The sequence below is a fragment of the Asterias rubens genome, chromosome 10 (genome assembly GCF_902459465.1).
Source record: "Asterias rubens chromosome 10, eAstRub1.3, whole genome shotgun sequence".
Classification (NCBI taxonomy): Eukaryota; Metazoa; Echinodermata; class Asteroidea; order Forcipulatida; family Asteriidae; genus Asterias; species Asterias rubens.
Genome location: NC_047071.1, coordinates 7,844,895 through 7,864,601, shown reverse-complemented (window position 1 = coordinate 7,864,601; position 19,707 = coordinate 7,844,895). Strand labels below are relative to the sequence as shown.

Below are 19,707 nucleotides of genomic sequence, written 5' to 3'. Positions count from 1 at the left end.
GAAACTGGACATTTCATTGGGTTCTGTGTACAGGCATGCACCTAAACTGTTATGCATCGTTTCACCCATACAAAGAGGGACACAAGGTACTGGATAAAAATACAACTCATAATATCGATTCACGAACTTTGACCTGTTGTTGCATGAATAGACATGCTGCCACTAGTGTTTATCAGTGCATTTAGCTCAAGTCCGAGGGTTTCAAGATTCCAACGAGCCGTGGCAGATTATTCGCTGTGGCTTACAGCTGAGGTTCTACAAATCACTGCGAGTGCCAACTTCAAATCCCAGTACTAAATATAAGAACCTTTGCTGAGTTTCCAACTCAGGGTTTCATTGTGGTCACAATATCTGAAAGACTACTCCAGAAGCGCAAAAAAAGTTCCGAAAATGATACCAGAAGAACCATTTTTGTTCAGAATACTGAACCCAAATTGTTGAAGACCCTGCCATGGGATATGAATTTCCCTCACCCTGGTTCAAAATTATTCATGATTTCTGTGGTCTTACATTCTGTAGTGTCTCATCAACCATAATGGCGCCGTATGTCGGTACACTCTTTTTATACTCCTTCCATTTGGCAAAGTGTTCATCTAGTTGAGCCATGTACTCAGTAAGGAAGGGACAATGCCTGAAGAGTAAGGGTCAGTTAAGGTTAAAGGGTAACATCTGAGGTCAATTTTAAACATTACAAATAGCACTGAATACAACTTCAGCATCGGTTTTGAGATGCCTAATAAATCAAGTGGAACAAGCTTTACTGTATATTCTGGGTAAAACAACCTCAACATTATTACTTGTGTCATACCATGGAGGAAGGAAGAGAAGGAGCTCGAACGCAGGGACATCAAAAGCCGAACCTGTGGTACCGCGGTTGTTTAACGACACCTCATATCACCCACATACCTTATAGTACAAACAATGGGCGACCTGGCGTATGTAAGTTTGCGCGTGCGCACTTGGTTCTTCACTCAACTATGGTGTCGTATGTCGTATGGATATAATAAAGAAAAAAATACTTTTTTGAGACCTGATAAAATTTGTGTACACTTTCGCCCACTAAATCGAAAAACACAATTGAATACCAACCACCCTTGTGTGCTAATACCCAAATTTTGAACCACCGCTAGTGACAGGAAAGTCGCAAAAAATGTAAAAATATGCCATGATATTTCCATGTAAACACCACAAAAGGTAAATGAAAACGTGTTTATTCACAATTCTTGTCTCCAATGATTCAACTTTACACGAAGGCAACGGAGCAGAGTGGTGGTACCACACCTTCTGTACAAAGAGATCTAATCGCGCTCACTAATCGGCCATCCAGCAGGAGGTCTCCTATCTTTTTCCACTGGTCAGACAGGGGCATTGCAGGGTATTCAACTGCATAATCTGTCACACATCCGCAAGTACTCTCTCAAATATTCTCGACTGGATTTTGCTAACGCTATCCTGATTCACCTACCAGATTATCAAATCCGTCGCCTTCAGCGCCTTCAGAACTCCGCCGCCAGATTAGTTACACTTACCAGAAGATCTTCGCACATATCCCCTGTCCTCAATGCACTTCACTGGCTTCCTGTACATCAACGAATAGTCTTCAAGGTGTTGGTTCTGGTTTTTCGCACTCTCCATGGCACAGCACCAACCTACCTACAAGAGCTGCTACAACGCCATGAACCGAACCGACGCCTTCGCTCCTCTGACACCAACCTTCTCCGAGTACCCCTCTCTCATCAATCCTGGGGAAACCGCTCTTTCTCTCGGTCTGGTCCTTCCCTATGGAACTCACTCCCCATCAAACTCAGAAAGGAAACTTCCTTCAACACGTTCAAGAACCAACTCAAAAGCCACCTCTTCACACAAGCTGCTTCTCCTTCTGTTTATTTTGTTTAATTAGTTCCTTCAGTTGTTAGCTTTTTTAGGGTTCCTGCGCCAGGAGTGTCACCTGTGACAGACATGGCGCATTACAAGTTTCCTTATTATTATTATTATTATTATTCTTTTGTTACTCTGCGGTTTTGCGGGTCGTTTGAACTCCTTCTCTTCCTTCCTCCATGGTCATACAATGTTCAGGGAATACTGTTTTGTTTTACATGTACATTTTGTTTTGTTATGCAAGTTCGCGCCAAACAAGGCTAAAAAAAACCACTCTTGTTAGGGGGGGTAATACAAAATTAAAATACTAATAAAAACTGAGAGCTGAGAAAAGGGTTTAAAAACTTCTCTTTAAACAGTCTAGATAATAGGATGGAGGGAAACATGTACTGGGCAAGGATTTCCAAAGAGATGCAGAACGTGGAATAAAGCTGTTGAAATGGCCCTTTGTTCTACATCTCAGCAAAGTGAAAGTGTATGAGTGAGAACAAGCAGAAAGCCACGCTCTCTGACAATAAGAACCATGTCAGTTTAAGGCACATTTAGGCTGTGTCCGAAACTGCGACTTTGGCCAAGCTACAGCTAGATGTAGCTGTAGCCAAAGTTGCCGTTTCGGACACTATCTTGAAATGAAACCATCTGTCAAAAAGCCAAAGATGGCTTAAGACCTACAGTTGGAAAGAGGTTGTAACATGTGTATGTGTGTAACACTACTACAATAAAGTTCAGATAAAAAAATCTTAAGCTTTTAAATAGTAAATTTGGCTGCTGACCCTATCACAGGCAAATCTAAACAAGATCCAATTTTTATTCTGGTAAACATTGAAATCTTCTTGCACCTATCTTAAAGACACTGGACACTATTGGTAATTACTCAAAATAATTATTAGCATAAAACCTTACTTGGGGACAAGTTGATAGTATAAAAGCGGCTCCCTCTTTCGAGAATCAGAAAGAAGTAATTGTCCACGAATTTGATTTCGAGACCTCAGAATGAGATTTGGAGGTCTCGAAATCAAGCATCTGAAAGCACACAACTTAACAACTTTGTGTGACAAAGGTGTTTTTTCTTTCATTATTATCTTGCGACTTTGAAGACCAATTGAGCTCAAATTTTCACAGGTTTGTTATTTTGTGCGTATGTTGAGATATACGAGTGAAAAGACTGGTCTTTGACAATTACCAATAGTGTCCAGTGTCTTTAAAGTAATCTTTGTCTTGTCATTTTGATTGTAAGGATATTAGCTTTGGAGAACTCCTTGATGCTGCATCCAGGCAGGAAATGCTTTTCAGCCTTGTAGAAGTCAATGTAGAACCAGTGCGCCAGCTCAATCTGGAAGAACACTCTAATCATGTTATTCCTTTCCTCAGTTGGAATGTTGATAAGGAATCGACTGTGTACAGAAAGATGCAGAAAGGAATTGTTGGATAATGCAACACTTGGGAATAATTAACAACTGATTAAAATGTACACTAAACATAGCAATATATACAGTTGTGTACTACCAGACTACAGGGATGACAGTCATTACTAACGAAAAAGTCTGAAACTTGGATACAAATTCAAAGGCATGTTGAAATGATGGCATTTCTACTGTTTGGTAACCCCTGGGGTTATAGATTCCAAGGACCTTTTGGAAACAGTATCCAAAGCACTAGAAAGTAGACCAATGAGCAGGATTTCATTATTTGTGGGTAAAAATATTGTCTGATTTTCTTCACCAGGCCGACATAAAAAGTCTGAACTCAGCCAAAAGTCTGAATAATCTCATCCCTGGTCCTATGGAAGAAATTCTACAATGGAAATTGGTTTCAATCAGAATTCAATGCAGATTCAAAATGAGTAAAGCCTGGTTCATACTTCCTGTGAATGCGATACAATTACAAATGTTGTTGTCACAAATTCACAACAAATAATTTGCCACAGTTGAGTTGAGCTCTACTCTCTTGCGAATATTGCAGATAAAACAGAGTTGTGACGTCAAATTAAAGTCACCTGGAAGTGGTATTTTGTCAAAATAAAGCTTTTGTCACTAAAATATGTGTTTTGATGAGTGGAATATGAATAAAAAATTAACTAAGGTTTCAAAAAAATTAGTTTCCATTTTATTTACAAATTTGAAAAAAAGCCCGACCCGAGAGGGCGCTGTTCGTGTCGTCAATCGAGGCGCGATGAATCGCATGCAGTGCCAAAACAACATAGTGACGCTTGGTGCAAGCTAAAAACATGCCCCGAAGTTGAAACAATACCTGATTTTTTTTTCACGTTAGGCAAAATAATGCTCCGTTAGGTTCGTTACGTCTTTCAGGTACCTTCTTTGACTTCCCCACTAGCTGGAAAAATTATTGGGGTGGCGTCATGAACTTTTCTGTTCATGTCAAAATGTGTAGTGTATTCCGGATTCTCGAAGCACGACGGCTCGAATGAAGTGTTTGCTGCACAGCGCTGGAAAAGACGTCGGACCGGACAACTTGGCAAACTGACACCATCTTTAGTTGTTTTGCTGCATCCAGCTAAACTCCGACAACTCACTACATATTCCAGCTTCAAAACCCATTTGAAAACTTTTTGTGTGCTTAACTATATTCTTTGCATTCTGGCTTCGGCATCTCTCCTGCGCCAGGAGTGTCTTTTAGACAGACATGGCGCATAATAAATTGCCACTACTATTATTATTATTAGTACACCTGTTCGACATTGCCGGAAAAATGCAAGAAAAAAACTTTTTCAAAACGTACAAACTAACGACTAGGACTTGAATGTACTTGCCCCGTACGTGTGTTCGATGTTCGATCGAGGCAAAGTCTTCCTCGATTGACGTCACAAAAGGGGTAGGCGGAGTCACCCCCACACCACTTTATTTAATTTTTTAAACTTATAAATCGTTAAAAACAATTACTCAAAAAATTATTTTTTGTTCAGGAATATATACTCTAATGTTTGATGAAAAAAAAAATCTATTTCCAGTTGCCTTTAAGGTCAACGTCGCAATGCATTCGCATTTGCAGGAAGTATGAACCAGAAGGAGAAACAAGAAGGACAGGGTGACGAATGAGGTCCTAAGAAAAAAAATCAATGCAGGATATTATTTATTATCAACTTGTCAAATAAGTGCATATGGGCAGATTTGACTTTAAGAGGTATGACAACAGGTGGGCATGCAAAAAATAAAAATTGGACTCCAAGATGACAGCAGACAGTGCAGGATAGAGTGGAATGAAGAATTGGTGAAGAGGCTTTCCAACTACAGTGGAGTTAATAATTAGGCTAGAAAGAAGAAGAATTTGAAGAGAGACAATTGTTAGACATTAGAACCTACTAGGGTGTCGTGGCCGAGTGGATAAGAGCACCGAACTCAAGCTCTGATGCTTCTGTTCAGCAGAGTGTGGGTTCGAATCCCGGTCATGACAATTGTGTCCCTGAGCAAGACACTTAACTATAATTGCTTCTCTCCACCCAGGGGTAAATGGGTACCTGTGAGGGCAGAGATGGTTCCTGTGATTGATTTAGCGGAGTAGCGCATATTAATGTTGCACAGGCTGCATACTCCCCACCAGGGAGCTGAGATGGTTTAAGGAGTGATTTAAAGGAACACATTGCCTTGGATCGTACGAGTTGGTCTATAAAAAGCGTTTGAAACCGTTTGTTATGAAATGTATATGGTTAGAAAGATGTTTTAAAAGTAGAATATAATGATCCACTCAAGTGTCACTCATAAATGCACGGTTTTCTTTTTACGTCGCGAACTATCACGGTCGGCCATTTATGGGAGTCAAAATTTTGACTCCCAAAATTTTGACTCCCATAAATGGGCGACCGTGTTATTGGACGAGGTAAAAAGAAAACCACGCAATTTCGAGGCATATTTGTATAGATCATTGTATTCTACTTTTACATCATCTTTCTAACCACATGCATTTTATAACAAACGGTCACAAAACGCCTTTCAAAGACCAACTCGACCGATCCAAGTGACCAGGGGTAATAATGTGAAGCGCTTTGGGACGCCCTCCGGGTGTGAAAAGCGCTGTATAAAAACGGGTTATTATTATTATTATTACTACTTGTTAGACTAGATTCTACTTGTAACCAATCATGCCTGGTTAAGCTTCATACCTGCAGAGTGAGTCTAAAACATCCTCCGGTATAGCCTTTGTGGGAAGTTGACTATCCATGGTGATGATTTGTAATCTATGGCACGAGACGAACCAAGCAAATGCCTTTCAGCATGGGTGAAACTCCTGGTCTTCAGTCGTTGATTTAAGTCACTGAGAACAGTAGAGACCAACAGGTTTATAATAACAGAGAAAACAGCCTCCAAAGAAGGCAAAACAGTGTGATTGTTTTTCTAGACTCTCATCACTGTAAACACAGAGGTTTGTAAGACACTTGTGAAAAGACAAAGTGGAAATAAGCCAATTTGTTTTACCTTCTCTATACTCCTAGAACTATGAGGTTCATTCCGCTCTTGTCTGAGACGATAGCGGAATGAACCTCATAGTTCTAGGAGTACCTTGTACTCGAGTCAACTTGTACCCAAGTCAACTCGTACCCAAATAAATTTTTACCAAATTTATGGGTTTCAACTCATCCTGATAACTAGTACTGTTAACCCTTTTTATGTCTCAGTGTCTCAGTGTCTTTCTAAGCATCAAACATTAAAAACGTAATTACAGCATAGACTGTTTAAAACATTGGAAGAATGGAAGAATACTACCGTAAAACATCTAAAGAAATCAAACCCCCCCCCCCAAAAAAAAAAAAAAAAACAGAAGAGAGATGAACATCTAGCATTTTTCAAAATGAAATTTGTGAGAAGGTATTATAATTAATAAAAGTGAGTAGAACATCAATTTTATTTCCCATTGCTTATAAAATCACGCCGCACGGAATCTCCATATCGGCATACAACGTACGTTATACGGTACGAGTTGCCTTGGGTACGAGTTGACCTGGGTACGAGTTGACTTGGGTACGAGTTGACCCGTTTCGGTTTATTCTAGTCTAAATCAAGCAGCAGGACCATCTTTCTTGTACCAGGCGGGTCCTACTACTTGCCGTCAACTCACCGTCAACTTACTTGTGCCGTCAACTCGCCATCAACTCCTCCAATATAAACTTAAAATTCACAAAAGAAGCATAGAACTGTAAAGTATTAGCTAAAAGAGAATTTGCGTGAGTTTTAGGTTACATTTCAGAATAAAAATTGAGTTTTTTTCCCGTGAAAAAATTTATCTCGTCGGCCGCTTGCTTTTTCACATGGACTAGTCTTGGCCCAAGATGTCAACGATTGGTACTATTATGTTATCAACACACAGTCGTTTTTGTAAATGAAATTTTACCAAAAACCATGAGAAATATGTAGTTTAGCCCAGACTTACTGTAACACTTCCATGCCCATTTATTAAATTTGTTCTGTAAATTTAATGAGTTGACGGCACGAAAATGAGTTGACGGAAAGTAGTACGTAGGACCGTACCAGGCAGTGTACACTATTCTTCCTCCTAGCCTAGAGTATTATTACTAAAGCTAACTTCATAATCATATGTTCATTACATAACAGTAACACTAAAACAGCAGCCTAGTCAATACATGCAATAATTCGTCAATGCACAACAAACAATGATGGAATGAGTCAAGAATAGAAAACAAACCTTTTTACTTTTTTTTATATAAAAATAAAATAAATTAAAATAAAATATTATTATAATTATAAACAAATATATATAGTTTGAATAGAAATACAAACTTACAAAACAAGTACTTTTCCCAGTCACTTTAGATTTTATATTGAATTTGTGTGTAACTTTTTTTACTTTTTTAGCAACAATGGCATGTCATCAGTCTCGGCTTCGCACCACTCTCTGTGAAATAAGTAAAAATTGTACCTAGTACTAGTAGCAGTAGCACTGTTATTTCATCACAAATGTTACAGATGTAGTGTGGGGACTTCCCCAGTCGGTTGAATGACCTGGTTGAATGGACCGCAGCGGGGTCGATTTTGCACATACAACTGACTACTAGAGCATGCAGAGGGTACGCCGTATTCGTTTATACGTCTGTGACTGTGAGACTGTGATTTATATTTAAAACATCATAGGAAGTCACATTTTCGATACTGACTGACTGATATAAGTTCAGTTATTTGTTGGTACGGTATCGCGAGAACATTTTTTTAATGACCCCCCCAAAAAAATAATATGAACATACTTGGCCCAACTTGAGTGTGCTGCCCATTTGCAGTTTTAGTAAAGGATGTTCATGATTGGCTCTGCCAACTATAGTTGGGACATAAATTTCTGCCAGCGCAAGACGAAATTGGTGTAGTAAGTATTAAATTAAAAGAATTTCATTTTGTTCTATTTTTTTATAGGTTAAAATTTAAACAAAACAATCTTAAACCGGTTTGAAAGTTTATAAATAAATAAATAAATAAATAAATATTAGTATAAAACACGATCTAAATCGTGGTGGTGAAAGAGTCTAAAGATGGCGACGTCCATGGGTGAAAAGGGAGTCGAAATGTAAAACGAAAGGTAACTTCATACTGCGTATGGCTCATAATTTTAAGCATTTTAAGATTTACAAAGAAGGTCATGAGCAAGACAAATTGCCACGATTACATCGTCATGGCCGTATTCCCTCCACTCCAGTCAGTATGTTATCGCAACTACTCGGACCTCGTCTACTCGGACTCTCCGGAGTCCATTGTCCACTCTCCAGTCCACGTGCGCTGTCACGACACGACCCCCCCCCCCCCCCCCCCCACCCCGGATAACTTTCCGTATGGGATGGCGCCACCGCTTTTTCACAAATTTTTACAAAAAGGGATATCTCATTGAGGTAAACTCTTCGACACAATTATTTCGAATGAAAAAGTGGTGGCGCCATAGGAAACTTTTCCAAAAACAATTTTGGGACAATTTTCCGCACTGGATGGAGTGATTATTTGTTCTCAATCTCAGTTTTGTTTAATAAGGTTTATCGCGAATAGCAAAATATTAAGAGAGGGCGCTGTTGAACCCACACAAAGGTATAGGCGTTGCGTGCGCGAGTCGTACAATGCAAAGTAACCGCCCCATACTCCTTCCCCACAATGCAGCACGTTTCTGAATCACGATAAACCTTATACAATGATCGAGATAGAAATATTCCTACATTTCAACCTCCAATCCATTTATTAATGACAATATGTTTTTTTTCCCTCACGATTTCCATGATAATTTACTGTGTAAGTCCAGAGTCAGAGAAACTTTAATTTAAGTTGAATCTTACTTAGTTGAAGATAGATGAATCTAACCCTGACCTTTTCACACTAATTTTTACCTAGTAGTAGTAGTAATTAGTTTACACTTCAAGTTCATGCATTATCTTAGTTACCTTGAACTATGTCATACAAAATGTTGGTTGGATACACTCATGCGTACAACACTCTTCTCCTAAACAGGTATATTTGCTTGGAAGAGAACTTACAATCAACATCATGTTTGCTTTGACCGTGATGCCGAAGTCAGCAGTTGCTTCTCTGCTGAGACTCAGCCGGCTTGACATCTTGCAGCAGTTACGGGGACTTTCCCTGTCGTCTTCACATCACATTGACAGTTTCATTGATAAGGAATTTGAAAAAGCAGAGACTAACTTGGATACTGAGACACTTGATGATCCATATACTTTGCTTAAGAAATTGGAGAGGTACAATTGTTTTCTTTTTCCCCTGATCCTTTCGTTTCCCCCTTTCCTTTGACCCCTGGCAACTTGGAAATGGCGTTTTTGGTTGTTTCTTGAATTATTTGTTTTCAACTTTAACAACAAGTAAAATGATTTGAAAAACTAAAATATTTACAGGCACTGGACCCTGTTGGTAATTACTAAATAAAGAAATTGTTACCATAAAAATAAAAAGAGCTGTTGTGTTGATAGTATAAAACATTGTGAGAAACGGCTCCCTCATAGTTTTTGAGAAAGAGATTAGTTTTATTTGAAGCCTTTTAGGCATCTGAAAGCACACAAATTTGTGAAACAAGAGTGTTTTTCTTTCATTGTTCTTTTACGACTTTGATGACCAATTGAGTAAATTTTTTTACAGATTTGTTATTTTATGCACATGTTGGGATACAGTAAGTGAGTATAATGGTCTTTGACCATAACCAAAGGTGCCTGAATAGTGCCTTTAAGCATAAAAATCGTAATATTAAAAAACAAAAAGTAGAAAACATCACAATTATTTATTTTATGTGTTTCAGAAAATATACTTTGTAAGTTGTAAACAATGTTCACCCTTCCTATAAATGACAGGGATCAAAGACGAAGGATTCTGGCAGCGGACAGAGCACGGACGTCACGTTTGTTTAAACCACCAACAGAACCTCGTACCCTAAGTTGGGATACAATTGAGCAGATACGCTACCTGAAACAGGAGAATGGTGAAGAGTGGACCACAAAGAAATTAGCCACAAGTTTTGGGATTTCCCGGGATTTGGTTATCAAGGTGTTAAAGAGCAAATTTGCACCAACAGAGAAGACTAGGATGAAACAAAATGAGAAGGTGAATCTTCTTGCCGGATATCTCCCGGAAAAGACTTCCAGGAAGACTAAATTCACAGGCACTCAGAGAGCCCTGGAGTCTTCTTTTACAAAAGGACAACAAGGAGGCAAGACTAGAATTACTTTACCAGCGTCTTCAAACCACTTTGCTCCAAACCAAAACCCTGCTGAAAAAGATACTTTCCCACCACAACAGAGAATAACTGATGAGAAAACAGTCAATAAGAGTGCCTTGGGGGCACATTCTAGAGCGTACTCGAGGAAGGCCCCACTCCAGAGTAACCCAAGATCAAAAACATATAGTCAAAATGTAACTTTTGAAGAGAAAAACAATCTTACAATCAGTGACAAGTATTCTCTCGTTGATACACGGGCAAGAGGGAAGAAGTCATTTAATGGAACCAACAAATTTCAATTGAAAGAGAGAACTGAAGATGAGTTGCAAGAAAGTGAAGTGGAGGAGGAACTGAACATTGATATGGAGAAGCCAGAGACCTACATGTATGTTACTGAGGGATCTGGTCCAACTACATGTAAGATCATTCAAAGGGGAAATGAGTTCTTTGATGAAAATGGTGAGTTTTTGTACCGCTTGTAGACACTTAAAGACACTGGACACATTGGTAATTGGTCAAAGACCAATCTTCTCACTTGGTGTATATAAAAACATGCATAAAAAAACAAACCTGTGAAAATTGTTTCGCTCAATTTGGTCGTCGAAGTTGCGAGATAAGAATGAAAGAAAAAACACCCTTGTCACATAAGCCTTTTTATAGTTCAATGCATGACACTGTAAGTGCGCCTTCTATGTCTTGGTAAAAAACCATGACTTGCATCCAGGCATGTTCATGTGACTCATTCATTATCTGCACTAGTTTCACCAACAATTGTTTCATTGGATGCAATTGTTTCATTGGATACAATTATTTTGTTGGATAAACCTGATGTGAGTAAGCTTTCCATGTGATTGATTGGTCCGAGATATCTAATGGTAACTACTCAAAATATATGTTAGCATAAAAACTTACTTGGTAACAAGCAATGTAGAGCTGTTAGTATAAACCATTGTGATAAACTGCTCCCTCTGAAGTAACAGATTTCAAGAAGTAATTTTCCACGAATTTGATTCAGATAATTTGGAGGTTTCACAATCAAGCATTTGAAGGCACATAACTACCTGTGACAATGGTGTTTTTTCTTTCATTATTATCTCGCAACTTCGACGACCAATTGAGCTCAAATTTTCACAGGTTTGTTATGTTATGCCTTTGTTGAGATACACCAAGTGAGAATACTGGTCTTTGACAATTACCAATATTAAAAACACTGCAGTGTCTATAGATACGTATGTGTTTGATTGGTCTGATTTCTGGCAGCTGCACTTTCAGTCATGTGCCGTCTAGATTTCGGTCGTCTAGACTCCTCTAAGTTTTCTGTTGGAAGTGTCTTTTCAAATAGAAGATTTCCCAATTGCAGGCCGGAGGCTACATGTAGCTGCCTTTAGGTCTCGATGTGGTAACATGCTATTAAAGAAACATTACAAAATTTATTAGTTGACAGTGGTAAGCACGTTATGAAATCAATCATAAAATGACAAACCAGGAGAAGTTTGAGATCAATCAATCAAGTTCCGGGTCACGAGAAAATAGTTTTAAAAAAACGATGACACATTTTGCATGACGTCGATTAAAAACAAAACATTAATAAAACTGTAAATTAGTTTCATATATTTCTCATCAAGTATGACATTTCAGGCAGAAATATTTCAAGGGATGTTTTCTACTACCATCATTAGACCATGTAAGTTTTAACGAAATTCTGTGATCTTAGAAGCGAGTTGTTTCAATTCTGTCATTCTTTCAAACGTGAAAATGAATTTTTACACTCTACAATAATTTTATTCATTATTTTCGCATTTTCTTTAAATTTGTACATTTATTCCGTTCACAACAACCTAAATAAGTGTTAGCTGAAATAATGCAAATGTTGACCTTTTCCTGAACGAATTATTAAACATGGTATTGTTCCACGACAGTTTTGTCATCGAGTTTTAAAGGATGGACAATAAAAATGAAAGAGGTATGTAGAGATTAAATTTAATAGAAGTTTAATAATCTAACTTTTTAAACAGCGGTTTAACATTTTTCAAAGGCATCAAGTTAAACAAAAGTTCATTTGTACGTTTGATTAAACTAACCTTTGACAGGTGTTTCTTTGATTGCTCCAATCCAACTAAAAGTTTGTCTTCTTCGCCTGCTGCAAAAATAACCTTTAAAGGCAGTGGACACTATTGGTAATATGTCAAAGACTAGCCTTCACAGTTTGTGTATCTCAACATATGCATAAAATAACAAACCTGTGAAAATTTGAGCTCAATCGGTCATCGAAGTTGCGAGATAATAATGAAAGAAAAAACACCCTTGTCACACGAAGTTGTGTGCGTTCAGATGGCTGATTTCGAGACTTCAAGTTCTTAATCTGAGGTCTCGAAATCAAATTCGTGGAAAATTACTTCTTTCTCGAAAACAATGGCTCTTCAGAGGAAGCCGTTTCTCACCATGTTTTATACCATCAACCTCTCCCATTACTCGTCACCAAGAAAGGTTTTATGCTAATAATTATTTTGAGTAATTACCAATAGTGTCCACTGCCTTTAATAAAAGTTTAATAATCTAACTTTTTAACAACTCTGAAAAAACGGCGGTTTAACATTTTTCAAAGGCATCAAATTAAACTAAAGTTCATTTGTACGTTTTACTAAACTTATCTTTGACAACTAAAAGCTGCAAAAATAACCTTTAAAGTGTAAACCTTTCACCATTAAATTTGAATATAGATACATTTTTGCGAAGCACCTTTATTATCCTACTTATATGACTAGTACAAAAATAAAGTTACTAAAACAACAATATAAAAACCTTTACTTTTGTTTATCGTAACAACTATGTACAGAAAGCACCGTTAAATGATTTGTAACTGCTGTTTATGCATGAAGCCGGTAATAAATGTTGCTTTTCCCGCAAGAATTACATCAGAACATAAAGTTTTTCCCGTAGTACCTTTTACACAAATCTATTTATATTTTAAAGTCACCCTTTATAGCAAACATAATAAAATTTGATTCTTTCCATTAATATACACCCGTATAAGCAATGAGCATAGCATAATGAAAATGTTTTTGACTAAAGAAATAGTACATGCACTAATAACAAAATAAAATAGCTTTTAAAAGTGTGTATTTTTTTTAAACAGAGGTCGTCAGCTTTGTATATAAACTTGAAAATGTAAATCAGAATGACATCGTCTCCCATTAGTGTAATTTGCCATTTTGCTGGGTTGACTGGGGCCTTTTCGGCTTCGCTGTCGTCTCCGGTTGTGGGCTTCGCTTGATGTTTGAAACACCGTGCAAAAGGCATCCTGCTCAACAATTGATGATGGAGCCTGGGCCGTGGTTTGGAAAACGCCCAGGCTATGTATGTGGCTATTAGTGGCCGCCCGTCACTGGCCACGTTGGTAATTACTTAAATATATATTATCATAAAAAACTTACTTGGTAACAAGCAACAGAGACCTGTTGAGAGTATTAGACATTGCGAGAAACGACTCCCTCTAAATTTTTGGGAAAGAGGTAATTTATCACTCAAATTATTCGAATTTTAGAAAGAACTCAGACCTGAAGCCTTTCTCAGCAATCGGAAAGCACATTCGTGCAACAAGTGTATTTTTTCTTTCATTATTTTCTTGCAACTTTGATGATCAACTTAGCCAAAATGTTCACAGATTTGTTAATTACCAAACGTGTCAAGTGCCTTTAAAGTCACCTGGAAATAGATTTTTTTTTTTTTCCTTTCAAACATAAGAGTATATGCTTACGAACAATAAAAAGTTTTTTTTAGTAATTGTTTGCACGATTTATATGTTTAAAAAATATATAAAGTTGTTTGGGGGCTGACTCCGCTTACCCCTTTTGTGACGTCAATCGACGTCACGAACAGCGCCCTCTCGGGTCGGGGTCTACTCTTAAATTTGTAAATAACATAAGAACTGATTTTTTAAAACCTTAGTTAACGGTTTATTCACATTCCACTCATCTAAACACATTATATTAGTGACACAAGCTTTATTTTTAAAACTAATACCACTTCCAGGTGACTTTAAGGTAACGCAGCTACACCGCGATAACATTGATTGAAGTGTAAAGCTGAACTCAGATATAATAATTAGGTACTTAAAGGCAGTGGACACTGTTGGTAATTACTCAAAAAGATTATTAGCATATAAACTTAGAATTACAAAGTAATTTTCCACGCATTTGATTTCAAGACCACAGAATTAGATTTTGAGGTCTCGAAATCGAGCATCCGAAATCACACAACTTCGTGTACAAGGGTGTTTTTACTTTCATTATTATCTCGTAACTTCGGCGACCAAAAAATTAGCTAACATTTTTACAGTTTTGTTATTTTATTTATATGTTGAGATACACAAGGGAGCAGACTGGTCTTTGGGAATACAAATAGTGTCCATAAACATAAATTGATTTTTGGGGTTGAACAAAGAATTGACTAGAGTGGGATTCGAACCAACGACCTCCGGAATAACGTGCCGGCGCTCTACCAACTGAGCTATCTAGCCCTATATTGGCGGTGTCCCTATTTTGTCAATATCTTTGTTCGGGGGTGCCGGAGGTCGTTGGTTCGAATCCCACTCTAGTCAATTCTTTGTTCAACCCCAAAAATCATTTACAAATTTACCCAGTCAGTTTCCCATGTGGTTTATATTAAACATAAATTGAAGTGGTTGTATTACGAACCTTAATTCAATGATAAAAATATTACCAGTTCTCAACTATGACAATTCTAAATAATTACCTATCGAGTTTGTTTCCCCTGTAAAACTTTTCGAGTTTACCTTTAAGAATAATATCAAAGCTGTTCACTTCCAAGCACAATTTTTTTTATTCAACTTTAAAAAAAGCATCTTGAAGACAACGGTTGCCTTTTTGGCCAACAATATATTTCAAAATCTCCATTCCAAGAACGTTTTATTATGAAAATTGTAAAAAATAAATTCTCTTTTTGAAAATAGATTTTCAACTGGGATGAAAGACATCGAAAAAAAATTATTTAACTTTATTATTTAACTCTAGTTATTATTTAACTCTTAAAACTATAGGCTATAATTTGATTTCCCCTTTTACAATAATATAAACCTTGTATCAAAATTGCTGCTGTTAAATTTTCTAGACCGCAACTTTAATAAGCGATTTCAGGCTTTGCGGTACCTCGTATCCAAACAATGTGAAATCCGGTTTATATATTTTGTACAGTTTTAAAAGATCGTTACTTGGTATCTGCGAGTAGAATTGGTTGAAGGTTGCATCGTCATGGCTTACGTTACGTGTTGATGCCTTAAAGTGAACAAGATGGTCGACTTTGGTCTCCTCAAGGATGAATTTAGCATCCTCCTCTCCAGTTTCCAGCCTACCAATGAAGTCAAATCGCACTGTGCAGGGTAGAACCATCTTGTAAATAGGTTGCCAGTGACCGTCGAAATTGATTGTTTTGGAATTCCCAATGAACTGTACGAACTCGTGGAAGCTGACGTCACTGCCGGTTTGGAGTGCCTCTTCTGTTGCATTCTTACGGTACATCTTGATAATGCGAGTTCCCGTGTGTTTTTGGAAAGATGGATTAGGTTCCAAGAACTTGCTCCTGTAGGCTGACAGTACTCGTGCGAATGGATGTCTGACAAAGATGAAGTTTGTATAGTTATTAAGACGTTGCTGGATGTCATCTTCTGGGAGCGAGCTAAGTTTACGGAGGCTTTGCGCGTGCGCAAACCTCCCCGGAATATTGTCGACACTTTTGTACTTCCCTTGGAGAACGAGGAAAGCTCTCTTCCAGTTGGTCGATCCCACTTTGGAAATGTATGTGTAGATCAGACGGTACCGATCTTCAAAGATGAACGGCCAGAAACTGCGCTTGCTTTGTTTGATGGTTTGCTGGATAGTTTGATTTCCCAAACCGAGACGACCACATGCTTGACGAAGAGTGGCTCGCCGTTTGGCCTGTTCACTTTGCCATAACGACCTCGGATCCTTCTTTCCTCGTTTCAGTTGTCTTGGGTTTTTCGCCGTCTTTGACTTACCTGGAACTGGTTTGACAGGGGCAGCGTTAGGGGCAGCGTTAGGGGCTGCGTTAGGGGCAGCGTTAGAGGCAGCGTTAGGGGCAGCGTTGGGGGCAGCGTTAGGGGCAGCGTTTGGGGCAGCGTTAGAGGCAACGTTACCATTATTTGTTTTAGCAGCAGGTTCTTTTCTTTCGGGGGCAACCTTAGCTTCAGCCTGGTCCAGTTTCCTTTGCGGAACGTTTTCTTTTTGTTGAATTAGATTTTCTTTTGTTTGCTTCTTCGCAACGACGACACCTTTCTTAGCGTTATCATTTATAACAGTTTTCTGCGTAGGCAACATACCTTTACCGTCCCCCTTCTTTTGCAGAACATTTCCTTTTGGTGGTGTAAGTTTTTCCTTTGTTTGCTTCTTAGCAACAATTACACCTTTCTTAGCACGATCATCCTCAACAGCTTTCTGCGCAGGCAAAGAACCTTTTTTCGCCTTTGCTTTTACAGCAGTTTTTTCTTTAAGTGGTTTCTTTCCTGATGTTTGTACTGGCGTTGCTGATTTTTTCTTTGTTTTTGGTGGCGGTACTTTTACTTTGCTCTCCTGTGAACTCTCCTTCGATTCAATAGCAATATCTTTTTTCAAGATGGGTATGTCATGGTCGATCTTAAGCAGGCTTTCGTCTTGTTGGGCAAAGGTTGGTAAATCCTGTTGAACCAAAAAGACATTTTTTGTTAAAATTTAGTTTAAAGACAGTGGACACTATTGGTAGTTGTCAAAGACCAGTCTTCTCACTTGGTGTATCTCAACACATAAAATAACCAACCTGTAAAAATTTGAGCCCAATCGGTCGTCGAAGTTGCGAGATAATTGAAAGAAAAAACGCCCATGTCACACGAAGTTGTGTGTTTTCACCTCATGCTTGATTTCGAGACCGATCATATTCTAAACTTGAGGTCTCGAAATCACATTCGTGTAAAATTTCTTTCTCGAAAACTACAACACTTGAGAGGGAGTTGTTTCTCACAATGTTTTATACTATCAACCTCTCCACATTACTTGTTACCAAGTAAGGTTTTATGATTATAAATATTTTGAGTAATTACCAATAGTGTCCACTGGCTTTAACAGCTTCATGTTTTAGACATTTCCATACGCTTTAAATAGTCGTGTATTGACCCAGAATCAAAATCGTGCAACGCTTGAGCAGTTGGGTCAGAAAGGGGCTTTTGAGTTAAAGGTATTGGCTCCAAATAATTGTTAGAATACTATCTTACTTGGTAACGAGCAATGGAGAGCTGTTGATGAAACCTTGTGAGAAACACCTCTTTCTGAAAAGTAGTTGTTTAGAAAGAGGTAGGTTGTCACTCAAACAATAAAAGACTTCAGCTAGAGCCTTTTATTATGCATCTGGTGTTTTTTCCTACATTATTCTCTTGCCAATTCGATGATAAATTTAGCCGAAATTTCCGCATGTTTGTTATGCATATGTTGTGATACACACCAAGTGAGAATACTTCTCTTTGACAAACTTACCAAACGTGGCCAGTGCATTTAAACGAACATGAACCTATTTCTTACAGAGATCTGGCAGTGCAAATCGACGGGTTGAGATTCCGAGATAATTATCACTGAACGAGGACACAATACACGTAAGAGATCCCGAAAGTAGCAAGTCGTCCTACCAAGACAGACAGATTATCTCGGGGTGTCGTCTTTCCAATAACATGTATCACGGGATTTCGACATTCTAGAAGTAGGAAGGCGTTTTCCCCAGCAGTGTCCACGAAAGTGACACCCCGTAGCTATTTAGCTAAGCAACATCTTCGCTTTCAGGATGTAATCATCACACAATAATTAATCCCGAGAAGACGATCGCAACCTATAATTTTAAGGTGTCGACATCATAAAAAAAAGATTATCTTGGGAAGTCGTCATCCCATCATCAGGATGGAGAAATCTACAAAAAAAAAGAAAGAACCTCGGCAAGTCGACATCGTGTGTTCAGAATGTTGTTAACCGGAGAACAATATTTAGGGAAGTCGACCCCCTTATTTTCATGATTTGTTTTCTTTCGTTATTTATTAAACTCCCAACAGCACAATCGTGCCAATAACAGGATGGATATGAAACGAGAACAAAATGTTCAGTATCATAAAATAGTATATGTCGACAGGCTACCATACACTATGTGGACACCCTATTTTCATTATGTCGACATCCTTCATCCATAATGTCGAAATCATACTTTCACTATGTCAACATCCTACTTTAAGTAGGGGCCTAGGTCGACATCCGTCATCCATTAAGTCGAAATCATACTTTCACTATGTCAACATCCTACTTTAAGTAGGGGCCTAGGTCGATATCCGTCATACATTAAGTCGAAATCATACTTTCACTATGTCAACATCCTTCATACATTAAGTCGAAATTATACTTTCACAATGTCAACATCCTACTTTAAGTATGTCAACATCTAAGTCGAAATCATACTTTCACTATGTCAACATCCTACTTTAAGTAGGGGCCTAGGTCGACATCCGTCATCCATTAAGTCGAAATCATACTTTCACTGTGTCAACATCCTACTTTAAGTATGTCGACATCCTTCATCTATTAAGTCGAAATCTTTAAGTATGTCAACATCCGTCATCCATTATGTCGAAATCATACTTTCATTTTGTCGACATCCGTCATCCATTAAGTCGAAATCATACTTTAAGTATGTCAACATCCTACTTTAAGTATGTCAACATCCTACTTTAAGTATGTCAACATCCGTCATCCATTATTTCGAAATCATACTTTCATTATGTTGACATCCTACTTTCATTATGTCGACATCCGTCATACATTAAGTCGAAATCATACTTTCACTATGTCAACATCCTACTTTAAGTATGTTGACATCCGTCATACATTAAGTCGAAATCATACTTTCACTATGTCAACATCCTACTTTAAGTATGTCGACATCCGTCATACATTAAGTCGAAATCATACTTTCACTATGTCAACATCCTACTTTAAGTATGTCGACATCCGTCATACATTAAGTCGAAATCATACTTTCACTATGTCAACATCCTACTTTAAGTAGGGGCCTAGGTCGACATCCGTCATACATTAAGTCGAAATCATACTTTCACTATGTCAACATCCC

At 38.0% G+C, this 19,707-nt stretch overlaps 3 protein-coding genes across 5 annotated transcripts in view; 1 reads left to right on the top strand and 2 right to left on the bottom strand.

Annotated features, from left to right (window-relative positions):
* Nucleotides 1-7,761, bottom strand: part of LOC117296052 (m7GpppN-mRNA hydrolase-like) — a gene marked incomplete in the record, with an annotated part of 16,176 nt that extends 8,415 nt beyond the window's left edge. Inside the window, 4 exon segments of one of the 3 annotated variants that reach the window (XM_033778915.1) lie at nucleotides 511-638; nucleotides 3,121-3,272; nucleotides 5,996-6,147; nucleotides 7,696-7,761. In XM_033778915.1, coding sequence (XP_033634806.1) covers nucleotides 511-638; nucleotides 3,121-3,272; nucleotides 5,996-6,054 — 339 coding nt within the window. 3 annotated transcript variants of the gene reach the window in all.
* Nucleotides 7,762-8,365: 604 nt separating this feature from the next.
* On the top strand, nucleotides 8,366-11,086 carry LOC117296048 (neugrin-like). Its single transcript, XM_033778909.1, has 3 exons — nucleotides 8,366-8,415; nucleotides 9,327-9,571; nucleotides 10,175-11,086. The coding sequence occupies exons 2-3, from the start codon at nucleotides 9,363-9,365 to the stop codon at nucleotides 11,019-11,021; spliced, it is 1,056 nt and encodes a 351-aa protein (XP_033634800.1). The 5' UTR covers nucleotides 8,366-8,415; nucleotides 9,327-9,362; the 3' UTR covers nucleotides 11,022-11,086.
* Nucleotides 11,087-15,225: 4,139 nt separating this feature from the next.
* LOC117295614 overlaps nucleotides 15,226-19,707 on the bottom strand; it is a 7,137-nt gene continuing 2,655 nt past the window's right edge. Inside the window, exon 2 of the mRNA XM_033778319.1 lies at nucleotides 15,226-17,249. Within this exon, the coding sequence (XP_033634210.1) occupies nucleotides 15,666-17,249 (1,584 nt within the window). The 3' untranslated portion in view covers nucleotides 15,226-15,665. The remainder of the gene's footprint in view (nucleotides 17,250-19,707) is intronic.